The sequence below is a fragment of the Protopterus annectens genome, chromosome 4.part0 (genome assembly GCF_019279795.1).
Source record: "Protopterus annectens isolate FY-2018-M chromosome 4.part0, PAN1.0, whole genome shotgun sequence".
NCBI lineage: Eukaryota > Metazoa > Chordata > Ceratodontiformes > Protopteridae > Protopterus > Protopterus annectens.
The window spans coordinates 260,684,830-260,709,294 of NC_056733.1; the positions used below are offsets into that span (position 1 = coordinate 260,684,830).

The 24,465-nt window shown below is 41.3% G+C and overlaps 1 protein-coding gene across 2 annotated transcripts in view; it reads right to left on the reverse strand.

Annotated features, from left to right (window-relative positions):
* Nucleotides 1-24,465, reverse strand: part of RNFT2 (ring finger protein, transmembrane 2) — a 926,866-nt gene that overhangs the window by 772,400 nt on the left and 130,001 nt on the right. For both annotated transcript variants that reach the window (XM_044068253.1, XM_044068252.1), the window contains exon 3: nt 4,375-4,847. In XM_044068253.1, coding sequence (XP_043924188.1) covers nt 4,375-4,847 — 473 coding nt within the window. The remainder of the gene's footprint in view (nt 1-4,374; nt 4,848-24,465) is intronic.

The window sequence follows — 24,465 nt, forward strand, 5'->3', positions numbered from 1 at the left end:
CAATTATTTTGCTATTTCTCTTTTCCTGTCTCTACCCTGTCCTCTTTTCCATAGCTTCTCATAATTTTTTCATATTCCATCTTAACTCCTTTTCATTCTAATCTCAACTTCTAAAACACACTTTTTATACTTTTCCTTATACATCACTTACCAATATGTTCAATTTTCATAACGTACTCTTATTGTCATATATTCTTTCAATAATTTTCTATGGTCTTCCTTAATTTTATCATCTCTTCTAACCTCACCAGTTAATCATTTTATTCATTTTCCTTAGTTTAGCTCTCTGTCATTTCTTATTATAGTAGTCCATACTGCTCTGTGATCTAAAAATTCAGTCATTTCTACCCAATATCACTTCTTTCATATTTTCAGAATATATCATGTAATACACTGCAGTTTTAAAAATTCCTCTTCTGTATGTCCAGTCTCTGTTTTTTCCAATGTTCAACATTCAGTGTTTTATTAGCTTTTTCATCACCTTAATATTTTGTGTTATTTTACCTCTGTCCTTCCTAATTTTTAACATGTTTATTATTACATATGTATTTCTTCAAACATGTTTTTCCTTTCAGACATATTTGTATATGAAAATATCAGTATACCAGTCTAACACTCCTTTCCCTTCTACTCACATCACATATTACCACCATTCTGGATACTAATACTGTCACATCTAATATATTTTTCTATTTTTAATTTGTATACGAGGCCTCTCCATCGACTCTCAGCCCTCTTCATTTCCGCTATCCTTTCCAGTATCTTATAATTCTCTCTTTCACTTATTTTCCCATAATACCTTCTTCTGCTTCACAAATATATTCAATCACATGTCAACTAATTGTCCCTTCTTCTCTATTATTTTTTCACCATTTTCCCTTCTTGTGCTAACAAAGGCAAGTCAAACTAGAACTATCTACTTTCATTACACCAAATATGTTGTTTCTCAAAAAAAAAAAAAAAACACGTTAGGTTGTCCCCAGTATCTAAGTGTCATTTTCCCCATATAACATTACTATGTTTGCCACATGATATATTTCAGTGTTACCCATACTTTCCACCCTCCTGTAAAACTTTTCTTTCAAACATTTTAAAACCACGTACTTTAGTACAAATACAATGAAAACGTTTCTAAAGTCATATTTTTTACAGCTTGTGTTCTGAAATGTACATTTAAGTTTATTTTAACAGCATGCTTAAATTCTGAAACAGTATGTCTTTCCACTGTGACAGCATTCTTTTCTGCATCATTCATAAAGAGCTTTGCTAACAAGTTTCAAACGTCACTTCACAAACTCTTCATTACTGAAGCGAATTAATGCTTTTTTGTCTTTTAATTCAAATCAAGTGGTAAAATGTTATTATCTAAAATACAACACCTGTTAATGACTTCACTATTTTTTGTTCTGATTCTTACCTCTGGTAGTTTTCTCTGCACATTCAATCATTCAATGTTCCTTTGCACTCCTAATCTTCTCTCTTCCCCTAAGCTTCTTCAGCATGCCTGACTCTCAATTTCAGCAAAAGTCTTTGTAATTCTCCTGTTAATGTTTGTATTAGTTCTTTTCACCTCGCTTTTTTGCCTTTGTATGTCCTTAAAACTAGCTTCTCCACCGGCCAAACATTCACCCAGACTTATATCAACATTTTGTTTCTTTGCAGACCAGCTTCTTGCCAGCATTTTCAGAAACTTCCTGTTCCTGTACCATTCATTCTGCCATCATATTCCAGTCAGCCCCATCTCTGTCCTTAGGCTCGTAAGACTTGTGTTTCAAGTCTTTCTCAATCATAATCAGCCACAATTGGCTAGGCCATCTCTGTATCAGGCTGCATTGGCCAAGCAGCATTCTCAGCTATGTAACTGCTATCCTTGGCCATGTTGGGAGTGTATGAGCTCAGCAGCAGTTGTTTGCCACCGCCTAGTGGCTCAGTGGCTGAGAATAAAAAGAAAAAGAGAAATTCACCAGCGCCTAGCCAAATTTCTCTGTTATTATGAATACCACCTAGTATGTTCCCTGAAAAGAAGGTGCTGGCAGACTAGAACTAACTCATTTAACAAAGTGTAAATGAATAAATGAATGAATGAATGAATGAATGAATAAATAAATAAATAGTTAATACAGTGTTCTGGCATACCTTGTCTGTGCTCAGTTGAGTCATTCAAAAACAAGTCACTCTATCATTTGTTTTTCAGGATCAAAGTGTAACTTGAAAAACACATCAGAATAGAAAACAAATTGGTAGGGTGCTTCTGCCCACCACTCAACCCCTCTCCCATGGAAGACTTGGCCTCCTACCACCTCCCTAACTGATACGTGCATTTCCATGGTCAAACTACTGTGGGGGGGGGAAAACACAAAGTGTACAACCAACTCACACAATCTAAGAAAGGGTAATTTAATGAATTCAGATAAAACAATAGCTTTTCATATGAATAAGGGACAAAGAATCTAGGTACTCCTCCCATTATCCACTCCTAAGATGGATGACAGGGTGGGGTTTCTAGGGTGAAACAAACAATCAGAGAGTGTGTGCTGATAGATTTTGCTACTGAGCAGGGAAAAAATAATCTACTCTCCTGCAGAAGAGTGAAAGTTAGTACAGTATGACACACACTTATTCCACCAGAAGGGTAGACTTCTTGCAAACAAGGAAACTGCATTTAATTTGGGATTTGGAACGATGCTCGTGTTGCATATCTTGTGTCTGTCTGATCCTGATGTATAGGGAGTTGTCAGGAGATAGCTGTTTTTAAGTAGAACCAGTTTCGTTGTGATGAGACAAGCTTGCAAGATCTTCTCATGACAAAACTGAAGTCCTGGCAAACAAACAAGTAATGTTGACATGGGACTTGTTTAGCCAAAAACACAGTGAAATCATTTGCCTCTTCCCATAACCTGCTGAATGCATGGCCAGTTTGTTAACTTACTAAGATGACCAATTAAACAGATGCCATAAGCATAAAGTCAGTAAAATTCTTTCTCAAAATGGAATATAATGATGTAAAGAAAAAATTGTATGTGATACAGAGTAATAAAAGAAATGGAATAGGAATGGAGCACTGCCTACTAGCTGTCTGTACACTGTGCTGGACCTAAGATGCATGAGGGGGGTCAGTTTTCCAATAAAATATTAAGGAATGGAGCACTGCCTAGTAGCTGTCTGTACACTGTGCTGGACCTAGGATGCATTGGGGATCAGTTTGCCAATAAAATATTAAGGAATGGAGCACTGCCTAGTAGCTGTCTGTACACTGTGCTGGACCTAAGATGCATGAGGGGGGTCAGTTTTCCAATAAAATATTAAGGAATGGAGCACTGCCTACTAGCTCTCTGTACACTGTGCTGGACTTAAGATGCATGAGGGGGGTCAGTTTTCCAATAAAATATTAAGGAATGGAGCACTGCCTAGTAGCTGTCTGTACACTGTGCTGGACCTAAGGTGCATGGGGGGTACAGTTTTCCAATAAAATATTACTGGACCAGTGACTGACAGACACACATTCTGTGTGCATCAGTCATGTATGCTACCTGCTGTAAATGCCACAAAGTAAAGTAAAAGAGAACATTACTTCATACACAAGCATCTATTTGAACAATCTCTTACACAGTAGCTATGAGCAACTGCCATTCTGGCAACAGTTTATAATCATGGCACTATTTTTTCTATTACTGGGGCAGAGCCACAGCCCAGAAACTACTACTATCACTAGGTTCTATGGCAAACACTTCCAAGAGAGAAATTAAGCATGAAAAGGAGGGAAGGGAATTCATATTTGGTAACTCTCTTCTAAACCACGCCTATGCTTGATACAGCAGCCTTCTTCAAGAAAGCCTCCTCAGTGTTTAGGAAGATGTATTTTTAAAAACCTTGGTGGCAAGGTACGAAAAAAGGAGGCTATAAATGAGAAACTGAATTCAGGACTATGGCACAATTGTGCAACTCAGGCATTGAGAGGTCTCCTGGGATATAGACCATTTATTCCAAAAACACTGGGATACCATCATAAAAAAACTGCAAACACTATCACTGCATTTGAAATGCTGTAAACCTCTTTAAGAGAAGCATTGCAACTTAATTAAGTCACATTTTCCATGTAGTCTATCAAAACACTGTTAATCCGTGTGTGATTGCTGTAATGAAATAGTCTAACAAAAGACTCTGTTAACCTATGGGTGACTACTGTAACAATCAGTAATCAAACATCAAGAAGAAGATAGAAATAAAGCTGCTCACAGTATCTTGACAGTTTTTGGCAAACTTAAATTTGGAGATACACATTTGCTAAAGACCTCTAGATAATTTTATTATTAAGTCTTGTACTGTTTAAGTTTTGACTATAAGCTAAACATATAAGAGCAAACAGAAACTTACCGAGCTTATGCTGGAAGCAAACTTTTGCCAAAAGAATTAAGATGAAAGGGAAGCCTTTCTGCAGCCATGCGATCACAGCCTTCAGCTCTGAAAGTGCAGGTGCAGGAGTCCCTGGCTCATCACTGCTGTCTTCTGCATTACCATGACGGTCCCCTGTCACATGCAGAAGTGAAGACCGATGATGGCTATGGTGAAAATGGTGATGGTGCTGTCGATGGTGATGGTACGGTATGCCCTCAGGGTGCATGGCTCCTTCTTCTCTTGGAGGAGTCATCTGAATGAACACCTCCCCTCCACTGGCAGATGAGCCCAGTACTAAACCAGACTGGAAGGGAGCAGCTGTTATAGAAGCAGACTGAAGTCCTGCCAGCCCTGAGAAAAGCTGCTGAGAAGTGGAGGATTCAGGTTTCAGGCTTTCAAAAACTCCACCTTCATCAACACTAGACTCGGAACCAACTGTTTGGCTTCTTGATCTGAAAAAAGCATATGAGAACATACTGATTCTGTTCCCATTCTATACCAAAACTATTAAAGCATACATTGTTTAATTTTTTAATTATTTTTTTTTAAAGTGCAGCACACATATGTAAGTATATTTAAACTAAGAAAAGGAAAACTACAAAACTAAAAAAAATGATGCAATTCACTTCATACTTTTTAAACATCTTTATTAGACAGTGATATATGTACACATACATTAATAGAAGAGAAAACAAACATTTTCACAAAGTACACATATATGACTTGTTTTTTAACAATTATCATTTAGTCCAACATTACACAAATTGCTCAATGCCTCCATTACCTTAAACTTCACTCCTCCTCCTGAACATTATTCTGCATGTATTGTTCCCATAAATTTATCTCTATGTAATCTACTACTTCCCTTTTCTAAAGATCCCACCTCTACTTCTTTTATCTCCTTTACAATATCTACTAATTCAACTATAGTTGGTTTAGATGTTGATTTCTATTTTCTAGTAATTGCTTTTTTTTGCTTTTTACCTTTCCCTATCTTGGTTTCAAAGGTTCTCCTAGCCAGGGGTGGAAGTGGGGATACTATGTACAAAATGTTCCCATGGCATGTGTCGCTAATAGCCTCTAACAACCCAAGCACAGCTCATGACCTTCACATGTGACTTAGTTTCTAAGCTCAGTGAAACCATTTGTACTGGCAGAAGAAAGGATGAAGAAGGGTGACTGGCACCTTAAAACCAGCTGCTTCAGGCAGATGAGGCTCATCAGCCTGGGAAAGTAACCCATGTAACAGAAGGTAGCCTCTGATTTAAGACCTCTGCCTCCTGGTGGCAATACCTAGTCATGCTGAAGGCTTTGGGAATAAACCCTGAGGAAAAATCCAACAAAGGAGCCCCTAAGGCAGTTTGAGGTTGCACTCATACTCACTCTGGCAGCTCTTGAGATGGCACTGATGCCAAGTTGCACTGGCCTTGCCTTTCCCCTTGGATTACATCAGTGGTGTGGACAAGGGGAACCTGCTGCTGGGTATCAGCTGTTTCCTCATAATTCACTTGCCCAGCCCTGCACTATGAAGACGACATTCCAGCTTAACTTTGTGAGTGGTGATACAACATGGGAAGCAGCAGTTATCGGTAATAAGCCATTGCACTCATTTGGCATACAGTGAGATGTCAGGGGCTGCTTTCAATGGTAGGAGAGATACTTTGATCTCATTAGGCAGCTACCACCAACTTTAGGTTGGGCAGCCCCCAACCACATAAGTGCTGCCTCACCATGATCCATTTGTTCCTATGTGTGTGGGGGGCTTAAGGAACTCCCAATAGGTGGATCATTAACCATACACCCGGAAAAACAAAAAATAACAAAATATACCTTTAGGCTGGGCACATGGAACATAAGGACAATGACTACAGGCCTTATGGAAGATCTGCAGAACATCAGTGATGCTCAGAAGACAGCAATCATTAACAACCAGCTGAGCAATTTGCAGATGGACATTGTGGATCTCCAGGAAACAAGGCTGTCATCCATTGGACATCTCAGGGAGAAGGACTTTACATTTTTCTGTGATGGGAAGTTTCCAGAAGAGACTAGGGAACATGGTGTTGGTTGCACAATCAGTAACAACCTTAATGGCTCAGTCATACCACCAAATATGGGAAATTAAAGACTGCTGAAAATACAGCTACAAACACCAGTGGCTATGGTCAACATCTGTAGTGTCCACGCTCCTACTTTAACTTCTACCTAGGAAGTCAAAGACAAGTTGTATGATGAACTTAATGTTGCCATCAGTGAGGTCCCTTCTCATGAACCACTATTCATTCTTGGCAACTTTAATGCCAGAGTTGGCAATGGCCATCACAACTGACCATCCTGCCTGGGAAAGCTCGGATCAGGAAAGACTAATGAAAATGGACAGCATCTCCTTGAACTTTTGTCCAAATAAGACCTCTGCATAACCAACACCTTCTTCAATGTCAAGCCCTAGATCAAAACATTGGTACCAGCTTGACCTTCCTCTCCAAACACAGCAGTTTAGGTAGTGTAAGGATAACACACAGTTACCATAGTGCAGACTGTGATACTGACTACTTGCTTATAAGTAGTAAGGTGAACATCTAGGCACAAAGGTTTTTTCATTCTGAAAAGAAAGGAAGGCCAAACACTGATACAGGCAAGACTCATGACCCTTCAAAATTATGCAAGTTTTTTCAAGCACATGAAGAGGCCTTGTCCTGCCCGGATGGCACATACACCAGCAAGAGATGGGAAAAACTATGTGATGCTATTTATAACACTGCAATATCTGTCTCTGGGAAGAAGACAGTCAAGTGTGCTGATTGGTTTGAAACCCACACTGAAGTGCTGACACCTCTGATTGAGAAGAAGAGACAGGCACTAGCTGCATACAGGTCATCTCCCAATGAGGAAAACTTGAAGGCACTCTGGTGTGCTCGGAGTAGTTCAGTGGGATGCAAGTGATTACTGGCTCCAACTCTGCTTCAAGATTCAGCAAGCCGCATACATTGGTAATTTGAGAGGAATGTACAATGGGATCAAGTAAGCCATTGGTCCATCACACAGGAAGATCTCCCCACTTAAGTTGGCCACAGGTGAGGTCTTGAAGGACAAAATCAAGTAGATGGAATACTGGGTGGACCACTACTCTCAGCTGTATGCCAGAGAAACCATAGTTACAGAGAGAGCCCTGCATCCCATCAATCTCCTGCCAACTATGACTGAACTCGATGCTGACCCCACCTTGGAGGAACCCAAAGATGCACTATAAGCACTCTCTTCATGAAAAGCCCCCAGGAAACATGGTATCCCTTCATAAATCCTTAAATGTGCCAATGGTACCCTAATCTCAGAGCTGTAGGCAATACTTTGCCAATGCTGGAGAGAAGATAGTGTACTGCAAGATATGAAGGATGGTAACATAGTTACTATCTATAAGAAAAAGGGTGACAAAAGTGACTGCAATAACTATCATGGCATCTCCCTTCTCTGTACTGCAGGGAAGCAGTTTGCACATGTCCAGAAGAGGCTCCATGTTCTTGCAAAGAGAGTTTTTCCCAATTCTTAGTAGAGGTTCAGAGCTGAACAGGCTACTATAGACATGGTTTTCTCTGTTAGGCAACTACAAGAAAAAGTGCACTGAGCAGAACAAACCTCTGTATATTGCCTTCATTGATCTGGCCAAGGCATTTGACTTCGTCAGATGAAAATGTCTATTTGCAATTCTTGCAAAGATCATCTGTCCTCTCACACTGTAGCATTATTAGGGCCTTCCATGAAGGCATAAAGGTGACCATATGTATGATGGAGCACATCTGAATCTTTCGAGATTCTCAGTGTAGTAAAGCAGGGATGTGTATTGCCTCCAACACTGTTTGATATCTTCTTTTCAGTTCTGTTGAACTTTACTTTTGGAACTGCTACAGGGGGTATCTTCCTCCAAACCAGAATGGATGGCAACCTCTTCAAACTATCGAGACTTAGATCGAAGACCAGGGTGTTTAGGAAAGCATCCAAGAGAGTTCCTGTTTGCTGATGACACAGCTATTGTGGCTCACACTCAGCAAGACTTCAGTCACTCATGACTTGCTTTGTGGATGCATGTATGGAGTTTGGCCTCACAATCAGTTTAAAAGAGGCCCAGATAATGGGTCAAAATATGGGCAATGAGCCATCAATCAGGGTGAGCAACTATGAGCTGGAGGTTGTCCATGAATTTGTGTACCTAGTTTCTACAATCTCTAACAACTTGTTGCTTGACAGTGAGCTCAACAAGTTCACTGGAAAAACCACTACAATGCTTTCCAGGCTAACAAAGAGAGTATGGGCTAATAATAAGCTCACGGAGTACACCAAGGTACAGGTTTATAGAGCCTGGGGTTTACACACTTTACTGTATACCAATGAAACATGGACTCTGTGCTCAAAACAGGAGCAGCAGCTCAATGTAGTCCATATGCGCTGCCTTAGGCACATACTTTGTATCTCATGGCAGGACATGATCCCCAACAGCATAGTGCTTAAGAGGACGAGCACCACCTCTATGGTCAGCCTCCTGAAAGAGACATATGCATTGGTTGGGACATGTTTCATGCAATATGATTGGCCAAATACCGAAAGGTCTCCTTTTTGGAGAACTGGAACCTGGAAAGAGGCTGAAAGGGTGTCCCAAACTACGCTAGAAGGACATATCAAGCATGACATCACCACTCTCTCCATCAGCACGAACACCTGGTACTCTCGCGCCTCAGACAAGTATGCCTGGAAATGGGAAGAGAAGAAACCTCTCACTATGTATGAAACTGGGTCTATATTATGTGATCAAAGAATCTCTTCTTAGAACACATAATAATAGACACACATACAATAAACACTGTAAACTGTGAATGGCCATGTCCTCAATTTTCTTTCTTGGGAAAAACTTCACATGGCCGTAAAATAAAAAAAACAAACTTTAAAACACGAATTAAGTGGGGAGCTTTACCCCCCACACCTCCCTAACTAAATATACCAACTCCGAGATCGCTCTACATTGAAGAAAAGAGCAATTCCCAATAACAGCTAACTGAATCTAAAGCATTCCTTCAAATCAGGTAATCCTAAATCACCTTGTTCTAACTGAAGAGTCGGCTTATCTCACTTAACTCTTATCCCTCCCCCAAACACTTTCATCTCTATTAATTACTATCCACAACTTCTTTTCTGCTGAATATGCTTAACCTGTATATAAAAACTAAAGAGACTAAAAAAAATTCCACTGCTTACAACTTACTATCCATATCCATAATCCAGAACTTCCAGCTTCTCAAATTTTGTACTATCTTTTACTTAGTATCTTCCCACATATCCTTAACTGCCATAAGAGAATTATTCTTAATCCATACTGCTAAATACTTCATCTTATCATGTTCCCATAAATATTTGCATTGCCGAACCAATTCATGTGTAAATACATAGTTTACCACTATAGCTTTTGTTTAATCTTTATTAATTTTATACCCCCAAAAACTTGAAACTGTCTCAAAATATTCCATTACAGTGAAATCTCTTGGTCTGGACTTATCAACTTCAAAATAATACTACATGTAAATACAGACAACTCTTCTTAATTACCATACAATTTATATATTTGAATTTGTGAGTTCCTTTTTTTGCCAGTGGCTCTAAATATAAAACAAATAACAAAGAGGCAAAAGGAAAACCCTGTCTGGTTTCTCTGTTCAAACATAGCTTGTCAGAGAGGTTCTTAAAGTTCATAAGTTAAACAGTAGGTTAGCTACCCTTGTGGCCCATTTTAAGCCTAGCCAATTTTCCTTGGTGAGAATTAAACCCTGCATCATTTCTCTGTGAGGTAAACACTATAACCATTAAGCTAACCCCCAACAGCTATATTTGGGGATGGGCATAATGGAAGGCACCCTCACACCTTAATTATTGTCTCCAGCCTTCATAGATCCTCCTATTTAGTTGTACTGTTCTATCACAAAATGCGCTCACTTCATACTTTATGCTATAAATGCATAGCCATTAACAGCTTGTTACTCTTTCTTGTTTTAATTTTGTTTTAGTTAGGAGAAAAAGCCACACTTAACTTCCAATTCCTCTTGTATCGTGGCAGCTTCTGAATAAATCAAAATTACTATTAACTCACCATTCCCTAAAGCCGCTGTGGTTTATGACTGCAATGACAGTGGTAGTTGCTTTGCAAATCATGGTAGAAGTAAGCCGATTAAAAATATGGCCATATAGTCAGGAGGCAAGGTCAGTTTTCTCAAACTACTTAGTCAAACAAAATCACAACTACATAAAGGCAGCAGTGCTCAATGCTAGAAACCTAAATAAAAGCTGCACTCTGTACAAGCATTCAAATCAAAACCATAGAAAAGGCAGCAATGCTCAATGCCAGAAGCCTGAATAAGAAGTTGCACTTTTACTGGCATTCAAATCCAAACTACATGCAAGGTAGCACTGGCAAATGCTGGAAGTCTAAATAAGAAGTTGCATTCTCCACAGTCATTCTTAATTTTTAAAAATATACACATCTACATAGTTACTGAAACATGGTATCAGTGTAGTGATAAGCACCCCCTGCAGTGCTGGTTTCACTACCTACCACTCTTTCAGACCCACCCCAGAAATGACTGTGCTGTTTGAGGAAGCGTGTCTGTATTCCTAAGAGGACAAATCACATCTAGACTCACACAAGGTGGGTAAATTACCTTGTGCTTCTCCATATCCCACGTACTATCAAATAAAATCACATACATTATGGTCTACTACATCACAGCCTACTACGGTGCCCCCTTCCACATCACCTGCAATTCCTGAGATACATCTAAACAATCTGAAGTCCCTCTGCACTGAATGTGACACTATTCTCCTGGGGGGCTTCAACTATCTTTTCATTAACTGGGAAACTTATAATATCACAAGTAAGTATGCACAACACTTCCTGGATTTCATAAATGCTAGCTTTTAGACCAAGTCATGCGTCTGGAGCATTTCTCCCCGGGCCTTTGCTGAAAACTGGTTTCGTTCCAAGTTGGATTTTCCCAATTAACAAATGTTAAATAAATAAAATAAAGCAGTACATGTCCCAACTAAGTATGCAAAAATACTGACTTTATTCCTCTTCAGTATAATCCCACTATGTAGATGCCCCATCATTGGTCAGATCTGACCACCATTCAGCAACTTGTTTTACCATTTGACCCTTCTTTCCTTAGAGACTATTTTAAGGCAAATCTTTTACACCTAGCTGATGACATAATTAAATTTTAAGCACCTACTTCCCCTTAATGACCTCAACTCCAGCACTACTACATTTGTGGATAGTTTTCCTGCTCCCCTGAAAACATGCATTGAGGCATCAGACACCTCAGAGACAAATACAGTGCCAAGTTGAGGAATAAAGCCCTGTGGTGGAACCTTAGTATCAACAAACTATACAATAAAGAGAAAGAAACTGAAAGGAATAAACTCAATACTTCAGCCTCTAAAAGTGAACTTGAAAAAAATTAACGAATAACTCAGTAGAAAAATCAAATCTTCTAAAGACAAGTATGAACTTAGCGTAAATTGCAACCTATGTTAAAGACAACTACAAAAGATTTTTCAACTATGTCAGAAACCTTAGAAGCAATACCCAACAATGCATTGAGATAATAGAGAACAATATATGCTCATTCCCAAAAGACATAGCCAAAATATTAGTGGACATCTTTAGCTTAAACTTTACTCCCTTTTTTCCCTCTTAACTTTCCTCCCCATATTAGCTTACCCATACCCCATTCAAGTCCTGAGGGCTCTCTCTAAGGCCAAAAACACCATCTCCATGGGTCCAGATATGTGCCAGGCTGCCTTCTTGTCAGCATCAAGAGCAGTCTTGTAGACTTTCTATTAAACCTATTCAATCTTTATACTGGAGGTATAGAGAACTGTTGTAGTCATCCCACTCTACAAGGGGGGGCCCACTACAGGTTATAAGCCTCACTAGCCTTCTCTATAAATGAATGGGGCAGTAAGGGGGAGCCACTACAGATTATAATCTTCAGTAGCCTAATCTATAAGTCAATGGGCCACACCATTACAAAGTTTATTAACAAGGACATCATCAGTCTAGAATTCCATGAGCCAAACCAGTTTGGGTTTGTTAAATGCAGATCGTTCCTCCTAAACCTGGTGGGCTTCTTTTAGCAAGTCACTGATGCACTAGATGCAGGCAGATCATCTTACTCTGCCTACCTGGACCTGGCTAAAGCTGTTGATAACATCTTACATTCTGTTATTATCAACAAACTAATCAAACTAAATGTAAACCCTTATGGCATCCATTGGATAGTACACTGGCTTACTGACAGAACACAGACTTAGTCTTGGAGGTACGCTCTCCTTACAAGGGTTGTTACCAACGTTGTCCCTCAGTGATCGGTCCTTAGGCTACTTCTCCTTGGTAGTTACTTCTCCGATGTCAAGACCTACATCAAGAGCCTGTGGCTGATCACTTCTGCTGATGATTGCAAACTCAGAGCTGTCATAAGCTCCCCAGCTGACTTATGAATTTTCCGGACAAACCTAATGTATAGCCAAACAAATGGTGACCAGACCATAGCCTTAAGCTAAATGGCAAATGATATGGATATGTTACTTTTATGTCTATTTATGCTTGCATTTTTACACACAGCTAGCATAAAGTACTACAGCACTTTCATAAATGTATTTCACATATTAGCTAAGAAGCGGTGGTGGTGCTGCGGTAGCATTGTCGCCTCACAGTAAGACGCTGTCCGGTTCGATTCTCAGTTAGAGCATTTTCTGCGTGGAGACATGCGTGAATGGGCGTACCTTTGTTGAAGGTTGTGCATCAGGGCTGGTAACTCGGCACGTAAAAATAAACTACCAATCATTAGCGTACTGGAGTTCCACTGTGGCGACCCCTAGTCGGGAAAAGCCGAAAGAAACAAGCTAAGAAGGACAGCTTGACTTTTTAGAGTTCATCAGAGCTTAGCAAACAGATGGCAAAAGTTTCTCATAATCATTTAGCCTTGAAAGAAAGTTAGGTATTCTGTAGGAGACATCTGCTGAAAAGGAACACATTAACCTGTCAAAAGCGAAGCACTCCAATATGCATACCTTTGTATCTGGTTACTCCTTACAGTCTTGGAAACGTGTTTATGTGCAATCAAAAGTTGAGAAAGCTATGAACTTTGTATGAAGTAATCTTTTTTTTTCTAAATTTAAGTCATAAAAGGAGTTGCATCTGAGTATACAGTTGAATCTCTCTATATGTTGTGAGATTCCAGTATCAATACTTTATAATAAAATGCGTTTGCATCCAGAATCTTTGACTGTCCATGTTTCAATTAAGTAGCTGCATTATACAGTTTGCTAATGGATTAACCTCTACACAAGAAATGTAGTACTGTGTCCTTTGGAAAACACAGGGACCCATATGCTTATCACACAGAGGACACTGTTCTGAAAACTAACACAGTTATTAGGGATCTGGCCACTTTTATTGACAATTAACTGTCCTTTGATCAGCATGTACCACTATCACCAAGAAAATGTTTTATCTAGCCAGACTGCTTACCAAGGGCATATCTTCGAGGTCAAGGAATTTATCACCTCTCTCTACTCCTCCATCAAAATGCATAATAGACTATAAAAAGAAGTTATGTACCTACCATAACGTTCCATGTTAGTTGTCTTCATCTCGCCTTCCTTCTTGTTGTTTGGGTTCAGAGCCGATCCTCGGCTCCAACTCGGCCATCTTCTGTAGCTCAAGAGTGGTTTACTGGCTCGAGGCTACCCCTTATCCCATAATGCCCAGAGTCAGCTACCCAGATCTCATTTGTGATAGCGCACACTAGACATAAGTAGAGTAACCAGTTACCTAAAAACTGGTTGTCCAATACACCTAAACAAGGAAAGAGTCATAAATTACCTGGCATGTGAAGTAATAAAAGATACTCAGACAGTGAAAACAAAAGGAACTCCTCTCAATCCTCTAGGAAGGGGGAAGGAGGGAGGGATGCAAGAAGGAAGGCAAGATGAAGACAACTAACATGGAACATTATGGTAGGTACATAACTTCTGTATGTTAAGTTGTCCATCTCGCCTTCATTCTTGCTGTTTGGGACAGTGTCCCTAGCACCTAAAATCCTGGGTGGCTCATTGGAACAGACTCTTCAGAGCAGTAGAAACAAAGGAAGCTCTGCTCTGGGAGACCATATCCACCTTGTAATGAGAGATAAAAGTATGAGGGTTTGCCCAAGTGACAGCTGCACAGATTGAGTCTATGGGCAACCTAGACTGAAAGGCTACAGAGGTGGCTAATGCTCTAGTAGAATGACCTTCTGGTTTAGCTGGTAGCTCTTTATTTCGTAACTGATAAATAAAGGCAATAGTATCAGATAACTATCTGGATAAGGTCACCTTAGAAACTGGAAGGCCTTGTTTGTTGAAAGCATAAGAAAGAAATAACTGGTCTGACTTTTAGTTCTTTAGTTCTATGGAGGTAAAAACACAATTGTCTGTGCACATCCAATTGGTGGAGCTTGTATTCTGCCTTGTTGCTGTGATTGGGAAAGAAAACTGGGAGATCTATGGATTGATTTAAATTGTTCTTTGAGCAGACTTTAGGAATAAAGGATGGATTGGTCCTCAGAGAAACTCTGTCCTTGTGAAACACCAGGTAAGGAGGATGAACACATAGTGCTTGAAGTTCTGAGACACGTCTAGCTGAAGTGATATTAACCAGAAAAAGTGTCTTCCAAGAAATAAATTTTAAGGAACATGATGCTGCTGGTTCAAAGGGAGGCAAAACTAAGGAAGCTAAAACTAAATTGAGATCCCAAGGAGGAGGAGGAGGATCTCTAACTGGGGGTCTAAGAAGAGATGTTCTTCCCCTAAAGGCCTTGCAGAGCTTATGAGACATTATGCTAGAATTAAACATACCGATATGAAAATTAGAAATGGCAGCTAGCTGTACTCTAATGGTAGCAGAAGCTGCACCAGACTGAAAACGTTGTGCTAGAAATTCAAGAATTTCATGAACTGGGGCTGAGAAAGGATCCAAATTTCTAGATTCTTCCCAGTAAGAAAACCGTTTCCATTTACTAGCATACGTTCTCTTCATAGTAGAATTATGTGAGGAAATAATAATATCACGGACTGCTAGGGAGATATTGGAAAGCCTGGCTAAGGTTGGAAGAGGAGTAACCAGCCTGTGAGCTGGAGAGTTTGAAGGTATTGGAGCAACCCGCCTGATTGATGAATCAGAAGATCTGGAACTGGGTCCAGAATCCACTGTTGATCCAGAAGGTGGAGGTGCAGGAATGGGAACCATATCTGTCGAGGCCAATATGGGGCAATGAGGATCATTTTGCAACACAACAATTTTGCTTTCTGTATGAGTTTTGGTATTAGGGGAAAAGCATAAAGGAGTCCCTGAGGCCAATCATGGACTAGAGCATCTCTGGGTATATGACCTGGAAGAGGAAGTAGGGAGAAGTAGCTGCTGCATTTGTTGTTGAGAGGAGTGGCAAATAGATTGCAGCAAGGCTGTCCCCATTTGCGGAAGATAAGATCCGCAACTTCCTGATTCAGAGACCACTCGTGAGGCATGAAGATAGCTCTGCTGAGCCTGTCCGCTATGACGTTGGATTTCCCAGGGATGTGCATTGCTATCAGAAAATGCTGGGAGGAAATCGCCCATTGCCACAGTCTGAGTGCTTCTCGACACAAGGGGTAAGACCTGGTCTCACCCTGTTTGTTGATGTACTACACCACTGACCTGTTGTCCGTTTGGATTGCAATGGTCCCGGAAGGAAGAAAGTCTTGAAGGGCTTGAAGGGCTTACAACGCTAGGAGCACTGCTCTCACTTTTAGGACACTGATATGCAGATGGTACTCGTGAGGTTGCCAAGTGCCTTGGACTGTCCTGCCTAAATAATGTCCCCCTACCCTATCAGGGAGGCATCCGTGGTCACTGTGGCTACCAGAAGTGGTTGTATGAAAGGTCTGCCTTAAATTACTAGTGGGGAGATCATCCACTAAGAAAGGTGCCTTTTGCAAGTTTCTGTGATCAGGATCATGTGAGACATGGCTAGCTCTTGGAAAGACCACTGCGTGAAAAGAAGCCACTGAAGGATTCTCATGTGAAAACGCACTAATGGGACATGAAGAATGGTAGCTGCCATGGAGCCCACTGCGTGAAAAGAAGCCACTGAAGGATTCTCATGGGAAAATGCGCTAATGGGACAAGAAGAATGGTAGCTGCCATGGAGCCTAGCGCTTGGAGGACATATCTGACTTGAATCCTTTTGCTCTGCATTAGAATTAACACTTTTTGACGAATAGTGGAAACTCTTTCCTGTGGTAATCTTGCAAACATTTCTTTTGTGTTTAATTCTGCTCCTATTTATGTGACAGACTGACAAGGCAACAAGGCAGATTTTTCAAAATTTACTGTAATGCCTAGTTGAGTGCATGATTTGATTGTATAATCTCGTGCCTCTAAGAGTTGATGCCTGGTGGTAGCAGTCAGGAGCCAGTCGTCTAGATAGGGAAACACCTGGAATCCTTGACACCTCAGGTGAGCCGTGACTACTGCCATATACACTTGGTGAACACCCTGGGGGTTGAGGTGAGACCAAAGGGCAGAGCTCTGAACTGGTAATGACTGGCCCCTATCCGGAAGCGAAGAAATCTCCTGGAGCATCTGTCCATCTTGATATGGTAGTACACGTCCTGAAGATCTATCGAGCACATCCAATTGTCCTGACCCAGAAAAGGGAAAATGGACTGCAGTGTCACCATCTGGAACTTTTTTTTTTGTACAGATTTGTTCAATCTGCTGAGATCCAGTATTGGTCTCCAGTCCCCTGTCTTTTTTGGTACTAAAAAGAATCTTGAGTAAGTTCCTGATCCTAATTGGTCTGCGGGGACGTCTTGAATGGCTCTTTTTTCTAGCAGTCTTGAAACTTCTGTGACTGCTTGATCCCTTAGATTGAGTGGGACATCTGGGATGGACTTTTCTGATTCTATGGGGGATTGATGGAAGGGAATTTTGTAACCTCCAGATATAATGCATAGTACCCATCTGTCTCTTGTTATATTTTGCCAGGCTTTTGGGTACAGCGAAAGTCTTCCCCCAATTTCCTCCAGAGGTGAGCAGTCGGGCAACCCTTCAGGGATGCTGGAAGGGCTTGGCAGAGAAGGTTTCTCCGTCACCCTTGTTTTGTGGTGCCCCCCTGCCATGAGGGTGGCATCAGTTATTGTTGTTTCCCCCTCTGCCCCTGGGGGAAAAAATCACCACGAGTGTCAGGCAAAGGACCCTGGGATTTTCAAAACCACATCTTTCCGCTCTTCTGACCCTTGGGATAAGGTCTGGAAGGGTGGAAAAATGGACTCCCATGGCAGAGAGAGTCTTGCCTTCCTGCTCACACCTGGTCAATGTGTCTTTCACCTGAGACCCAAAGAGAAAGGAGCCATCAAATGGAGTATTGGTGAAGGACACTTGAAAGGGTTCCGCAAACTGACACAGTAGCATCCACGCATGTCTCCTGAGAGCCACACCTGTCCCTGTGGCTCTGCTCGCTCCATCGGCTGCATAGGAAATCAGCCTCATGGAGGAGTTGACTATGGAATTAAGAGCTGCAAGTTGAGAAGCTAATTTGGCTGGTACTCCCTCAGCTGTAGGATCTTGAAGGGTATCTCCAAGCTCTTTCAGGATATCCCTTTGAAGATGTGTAAAATGGCATAGATAGTTCAGGGACCTCATTGAAAAGGTCGCTGAAGCAAACATTCGCTTTCCATATCTGTCCATCGTCCAAGACGCTTTGTTTGGAGGATGAACAGATGAAGAGGTTTCTGCTAAGTCTTTCTTGGTGGCTGCTGCTACCACCATGGCATCAACGGGCACACCTTTGGAGAGGAATTGTTTGTCCTGGGGAACTGTAATAAATTTGGTCTCCTCGGAGTAGGTTCCACAGAATCTGGAGCTGACCAACCCTTTCGAGCCACTACAGACATGAGTGGACCGAAAGGAGGAGATACCCAGGAGGTAGAAGGTCGGGAACCGAATGCGTCCAGGTATACAGAATCATCCTTGGTAGGGGCTAGGGAAGTCCAGTCCCCATTCTGTCTAAGCATTTCAAGGATGTCCAAAAAGGAAACATCTTCAGAGGGGGACCTTGGGGACCCTTCCGATTCATCCATGTCTGTATCTGAGGTGACAGACTCAGGGGAGTCCATGTGCTTCCTCTTGCACTTCTTCTTCTGAACAGGCTCTTCCGAGTGATCAGGCGAGGCTTCGGAAGAAGAGGGATCACCCAATGGGGTGTCCTGGGGCATAGGTTCCCTACACTTGGGGTCTGGAGGAGGAGAAGAGGTTGGAGCAGACACCATGGGTGGCGGAGCTGATGGAGCTGGCAGTAGAGCTGTTTCGGGGGACAGCACACTCTGCATGACCTCAAAGGCATCCTGACCTCTAGGCCGAGAAAGCTCCGGCTCTGAAGAGACAGGAGTCCTTCTCCGCATCGAGGGTGATGGCTCCGAGGCCGATGTTGGAGCCGAGCTCACCTGCGCCGAAGTTCCGAGGGGGAGAATGGGGACAGACAAGGGTCCGATGCTACTCCCCCCATCAGAGCCGACGGGAGAGCCCCGGTGCCCAGATCCCTTGATAGGTGCAATCGAGGTAATCGGAGCCGATGTCGGAACCAAAGGAAGGATGATGATCGGCAAAGACGGTTCTACTACCTGCAGATCCACGATCTCTGGCTCCGAGCTAAATGTAGTCAGAGGAGGAACGAAAGTAGAGGCGGTTGGAGCAGATACCTGCTGAGGTGGGCTGGACAGTAATTTTGCCAGGGCCTGTGACTTAAGCAACCTACTTACTACTCTCTCCACATCATGATCCAATAATCTAGAGGATTGAGAGGAGTGGGAAGAATGATGGCTACGTTCACTCTGTAACAAGGGTGACTGAGGTGCTGAGTGGATGGGCTCCAAGGACAGAGACCTCAGTCTCTTATGGCTCCGAGATGGCCCTGAAATAGCAGACTGAGCTGACAGAGGAGATGCCTTGTCGGTGCCAGCCGGCACCGACATACTTGGTTGGTCAAGTAAAGGAGTCGGCTCTGAAGGTGGAGTCGATAGCTTGACAGACTTAGGGGATTTCGCTTGCTGAGTACTTTTAGCCAGAGAATCCTGAGGCTTCAATAATCTCCGAAGGATTAATTTGTTTTTGTGCTCCTGCAGGACCTTTGGACTAAAAGCATGACAAATAGAACAGGAGTCCTGCAGGTGAACAGCGCCCAAACAATATACACAACTAGTGTGCCCATCTGTCAGAGACATTTTCTGACAGCATGAGTCACACTTTTTGAAGCCAGATACCTTGGTATCTTTAGACATTTTCCTAACAACAAACTAAAGAACCACAATAACAATAAGAAAAAAAGTTATAATAATTATTAAAACTTAAATGGCTAACCTAATAGAGGGGGAGGAGAACTCTCTAAGTTAAAACGAGTTCAAGGGAAAAGAGGCCTGCGGAAAGGAGCAATGGCCAACAAAGCACACACACACACACACACACACACACACACACACACACACACACACACACTATAAGGTGATAAAGGGTATAAGTACTAAGAGACCAAGGTTAATAACACTTTTACAATTAAAATTTTACAATAACAGCAAAAATATGTAATACGGAACAATACTAAGCCTGAGCCAGTAACGAAGCAACCTCGCAGCTGAAGCGGCAAACGAGATCTGGGTAGCTGACTCTGGGCATTCTGGGATAAGGGGTAGCCTCAAGCCAGTAAACAGCTCTCGAACTATAGAAGATGACAAAGTCAGAGCCAAGGATTGGCTCCGAACCCAAACACCAAGAACGAAGGAGAGATGGACAACTTAACATTGCCTGTTTCAGTAAGCACTTATCTAAACAAATGACTGCTCAAAAGGCCACAACATTTCCTCATACAGAGAGCCATGGGCATGTCTTCTTTGTGCTACACAGACCACCTTAAAGCACTCTATGTCATTTCTGTTTCCTATAGACTCTTGAGGGGTAGACTCCCACCTAGCTAACAAAGCCTAGAACAATCTAGTCCTATGTGCCCTCCTATGCAACAGCAAAACAAAACACCATAAATACCTGCTTAACAGAACTAACCTTCTACCACAGCATAAATAGGACCTGCTGGTGAGACAGATCTCTCTCTCTCTCAAAAAGCTCTTATTTAATTTAATGGACTTCCCTTGGATGTAAAGCAAAGCTATTCCCTGACCCTCTTTAAATACAGCCTGGACAAACTAATGGAAAATTAAATTCACCAAAGGTAAGACTCCTCAAACCCTCATTGAAAGGGGATGAACTAAGGTAGTTGTTTATTCATGTTGTAGGAGTACTAACAACCTGGGATTTGTAGTTAGGGCTATAAATTATCTGCACACTCAACAACCTAGTATGCGCCTATCAACCAACACATATTTATTCAGTAATGGCATAAACAAAATGTCATCTCCATCACCCAATCACATTAATATATTTCCACTCTAAAAATCAATGTAAATTTGGAGCAATTTGCCCTCCTTCCTACATACTATTTGATAAACTTGAAATTTGTTTGTGTCTTTCGGCTTTTCCCGGTTAGGGGTCGCCACAGCGGAACTACGGTCCGCTAATGATTGGCAGTTGATTTTTACGTACCGGCTTGACAGGCCTGATGCACAACCTTCAACGAAGGTACGCCCATTCACGCATAAAAAAGAATAAATAAGAATGGCTGTTAGTGGTCAATAAGGTAACATAATTGCCTTGTTTGAAGACTGTCGGGTGCAAATATTTTGTACATCCACCTATCCACCCAGTTTCCATACCTGCTTTCATCCAACAGGGTGTGAAGAGCTTCAACCAGCAATCTACAGATGTAAATAATTAGTCATCTGCAAGTAGACACCAGCCCATCACAAGGTGCACAATTACTCACTCATTCATACTCGCAGACATCAAAAGTCAGTGTAGCATTGCTGATCAAACTGCCAACATGTATTTGAAATGTGGCAAAAAAAGATACTAGCAATAACATTACAAAATAAAAACAGAAGATACAGGCTTGTCATGTAAGGCACCCTGGCCAAGAAGTGAACTGGCAGCTCAAGCTGTGACAAAGCAACCCTAATGACTGTACTGCCCAGATTATGTCCAATAGAGACAAAAAGGTAGCATAACACAAAGGAATGTCAGGCAAGCAAACAAACTATGAACAAATATGGTAATGTTCTTAATGAAAGTGTATAGAGTCCAGACATCTTCTGACACGTCTAAATAAATTGAATGGATTCCATTTGGTTATCCCAAACGTACAACGGCAACAGGGACAAACGTGGGGAATTCAAACACAAAGGAAAGAGCAATAAGTAGGTTGGAAAGAAAAGTATCTGAGCTGAAAAGGATGGTGAGAAAAAGATAAGAAGGCCCAGTTAACAGAAGGATGTACAACAAAAGCACAAGACCTAAACGGAAATAGCCAACAATCGCCACAGAAGAAATGTTTTTATTATTCAGTCTAGTGCCTCGGCCAGAAAGCCTTCAAGGAGTAGCTAAACATTAGAATAACAATAAATATACAGACTAATAAAACAATTAACACATCAAAAACAACAATTAACTAGATATTTACAATTAAATTCAGTATTTAACCCTTTTGGGATAACCTATTATATTTTAAAATAAAAACAGCTTCCTTATACAGCAATTTCTTTCAAAGAGACTAATTCCCCCATATGTACATCAACGTGATCCAAATACATCCTTTAATAAGTTTAAAATTACTAAAATGATGTTTCCTAAAATTAACTGCTTGTGGATTATAACAAGTCTCATTTCTTATGTCTGTAATATGTTCCTGGAATCTCACTTTAAACATTCTTTGGCTTTCCCCCACATACAATTTTTCACACGGACATTTTAAAATATAAATAACTCCACCAGTACAACAAGAAAAAATCTGCTTAGGACTAAAATTAACTCCGTTAATTAAAAAAAAACTGTTATCTACATAAAGGACAAACAGAGCAGTTTCCACATGCAAAAGTACCAGTTTTGGGGGAGATTTGTCCACAAACCCTAACATCTGGCATCTGAAGCCTACTATGAACCACCATGTCTGCTATACTACATCCCTTTTTAAACAAGACTAAAGGCTTCTCCTGTAAAATATTAAATAACAGAAGGATGTAGTCTGATGAATTGAAGGAAAAATGTAGCAGTAGTCCTCGCAATGGAAAGCCCTAAACCAGAATTCAAATATATAAAAAGCATGACAGGTCTTGTGATATGATGAAAAAATGACTAGATGAAGAGGGGTAACACAGAACAGTGATTCAACAGCAAAGTAAGTCAGTGCGAGACATGAAAGCTGGTCGGGGACATGCGATGATGCTTTGAATCATAATCATTCCCACAGTCAACAAGGACAATTCTTGCACGCAGCTCCAAAAGAGGTGCCCAGAAATCTTTACTTTAATGGCAGTAACGGTGGCACAGACTATAAATGTGCCCAAAGGTTGCTAGTTATCATCACTACCACGGTACTGATGGATTTATAACATGCAAGCTAGCAGCCAGTGTATGGAAGAAGCAGTAGGCCACACAGAGTCAACATAATTTCACAATCCCAAGGTAATGGAGATCTGCTTACAGTGACTCAAAGGTGCCTGTAGGGGACATAACAGTGATCATTCTGAATGCAGGTAATGGAATAAAATGTCTTTACATGCACCTGAAGGACTGAAGTTGTACAGGCCTGTGCTGTTTGTATATATCAGCCTTGGCAGAGAATGAAGAGAGGGCATGTGCCCCAGGGAACAAAGATGCATGTCATGTGATGCTTTGATACTGACTGGAAGAGAAGAAAGCAATTCATAGTTAGAGGTGACGTACACCCCAACTAGGGTTTGAGATGTGACCACTCAGGGTCTGCTGGTGGTTCCATATGTGCATCTCAAGAATTTAGGTGTCCATTTATTTGCTTATCAGGCACTACCTTTGCGTCTAAAGGAGTGTCCCCTTTGACTGGTTTCTGTATATCACTAACACTGTATCACTCCTAAACTGTTTAAGAGGGGATAGGATGAGGTATGATGCTAAACTGCTTTTCTTAAGTGCATGTTTTTTATTACTGCAGTGATTTATGTTTATTCTTAATTTGTAAATGATGTTTTGGAAAATATACCTAAATAAAGAAGAAGTTGAAGCTGTTATATAACAGCAGAAGAGAGAAACAGAAGGACCAAAAATGGAAGTTATGTGCTTACCATAACTCTGGGTCCTTTTCATCATAGTATATCTGATATAACTACTGGGACACAAGCCACTTGGATCCGATATGGCCATCTGCTAATGTTTATTTGTCTCATGCTCCTTAGCAAAATTCTCCCACAATTCCCCATAACCTCTTCTGTCCTCAGATTGAATTTGCTGACCAAGTAGCAATAGGAATGGGAAAAAAAAACATTCAGCTATGAATTGGGAAGGGGTAGCAGAGCTTCAAAATTAATCTGCTGGATCCTTCCCAAATGGTGACAATTTGTAATGGAGAATGAGGCAGAGATTTCATATCGACGTTCTGATTAATTTCCTAGCTCGAAAACCTCCAGTGCTGAACCAGGAACCAGGGAAGGAGAAGGTAATAGTGACTGTGGGCCAACTTGACCAGCCCTGGAAACTGAGGGGGATGGAATGACTCCATCTCAATCTGTATCTTCAGAAAAACAATAATCATTCCATTCGAACCCATATCGACTGCATTCCTGGAGGTGATGACAGACCACAGGGATGAAGTAGAAAGAGTACAAGAGGTCAAAGAACAAGACAACTCCTTCTCAGAGGGGTGCCTCTGGGAGACTTTGTTAGAGCTGGAATGACGATCAGTTCCAAAGTAGTCACAGCTGGCAGAGAAGCTGCTAATACCATTACTGGTGCCAAAGGCAGATGTGCTGCATCCTAGCAAGGGTTTTCTGGAGGCAAGAACTACAAGCGTCTTCAGGATTTCTTTTCCCTGATTC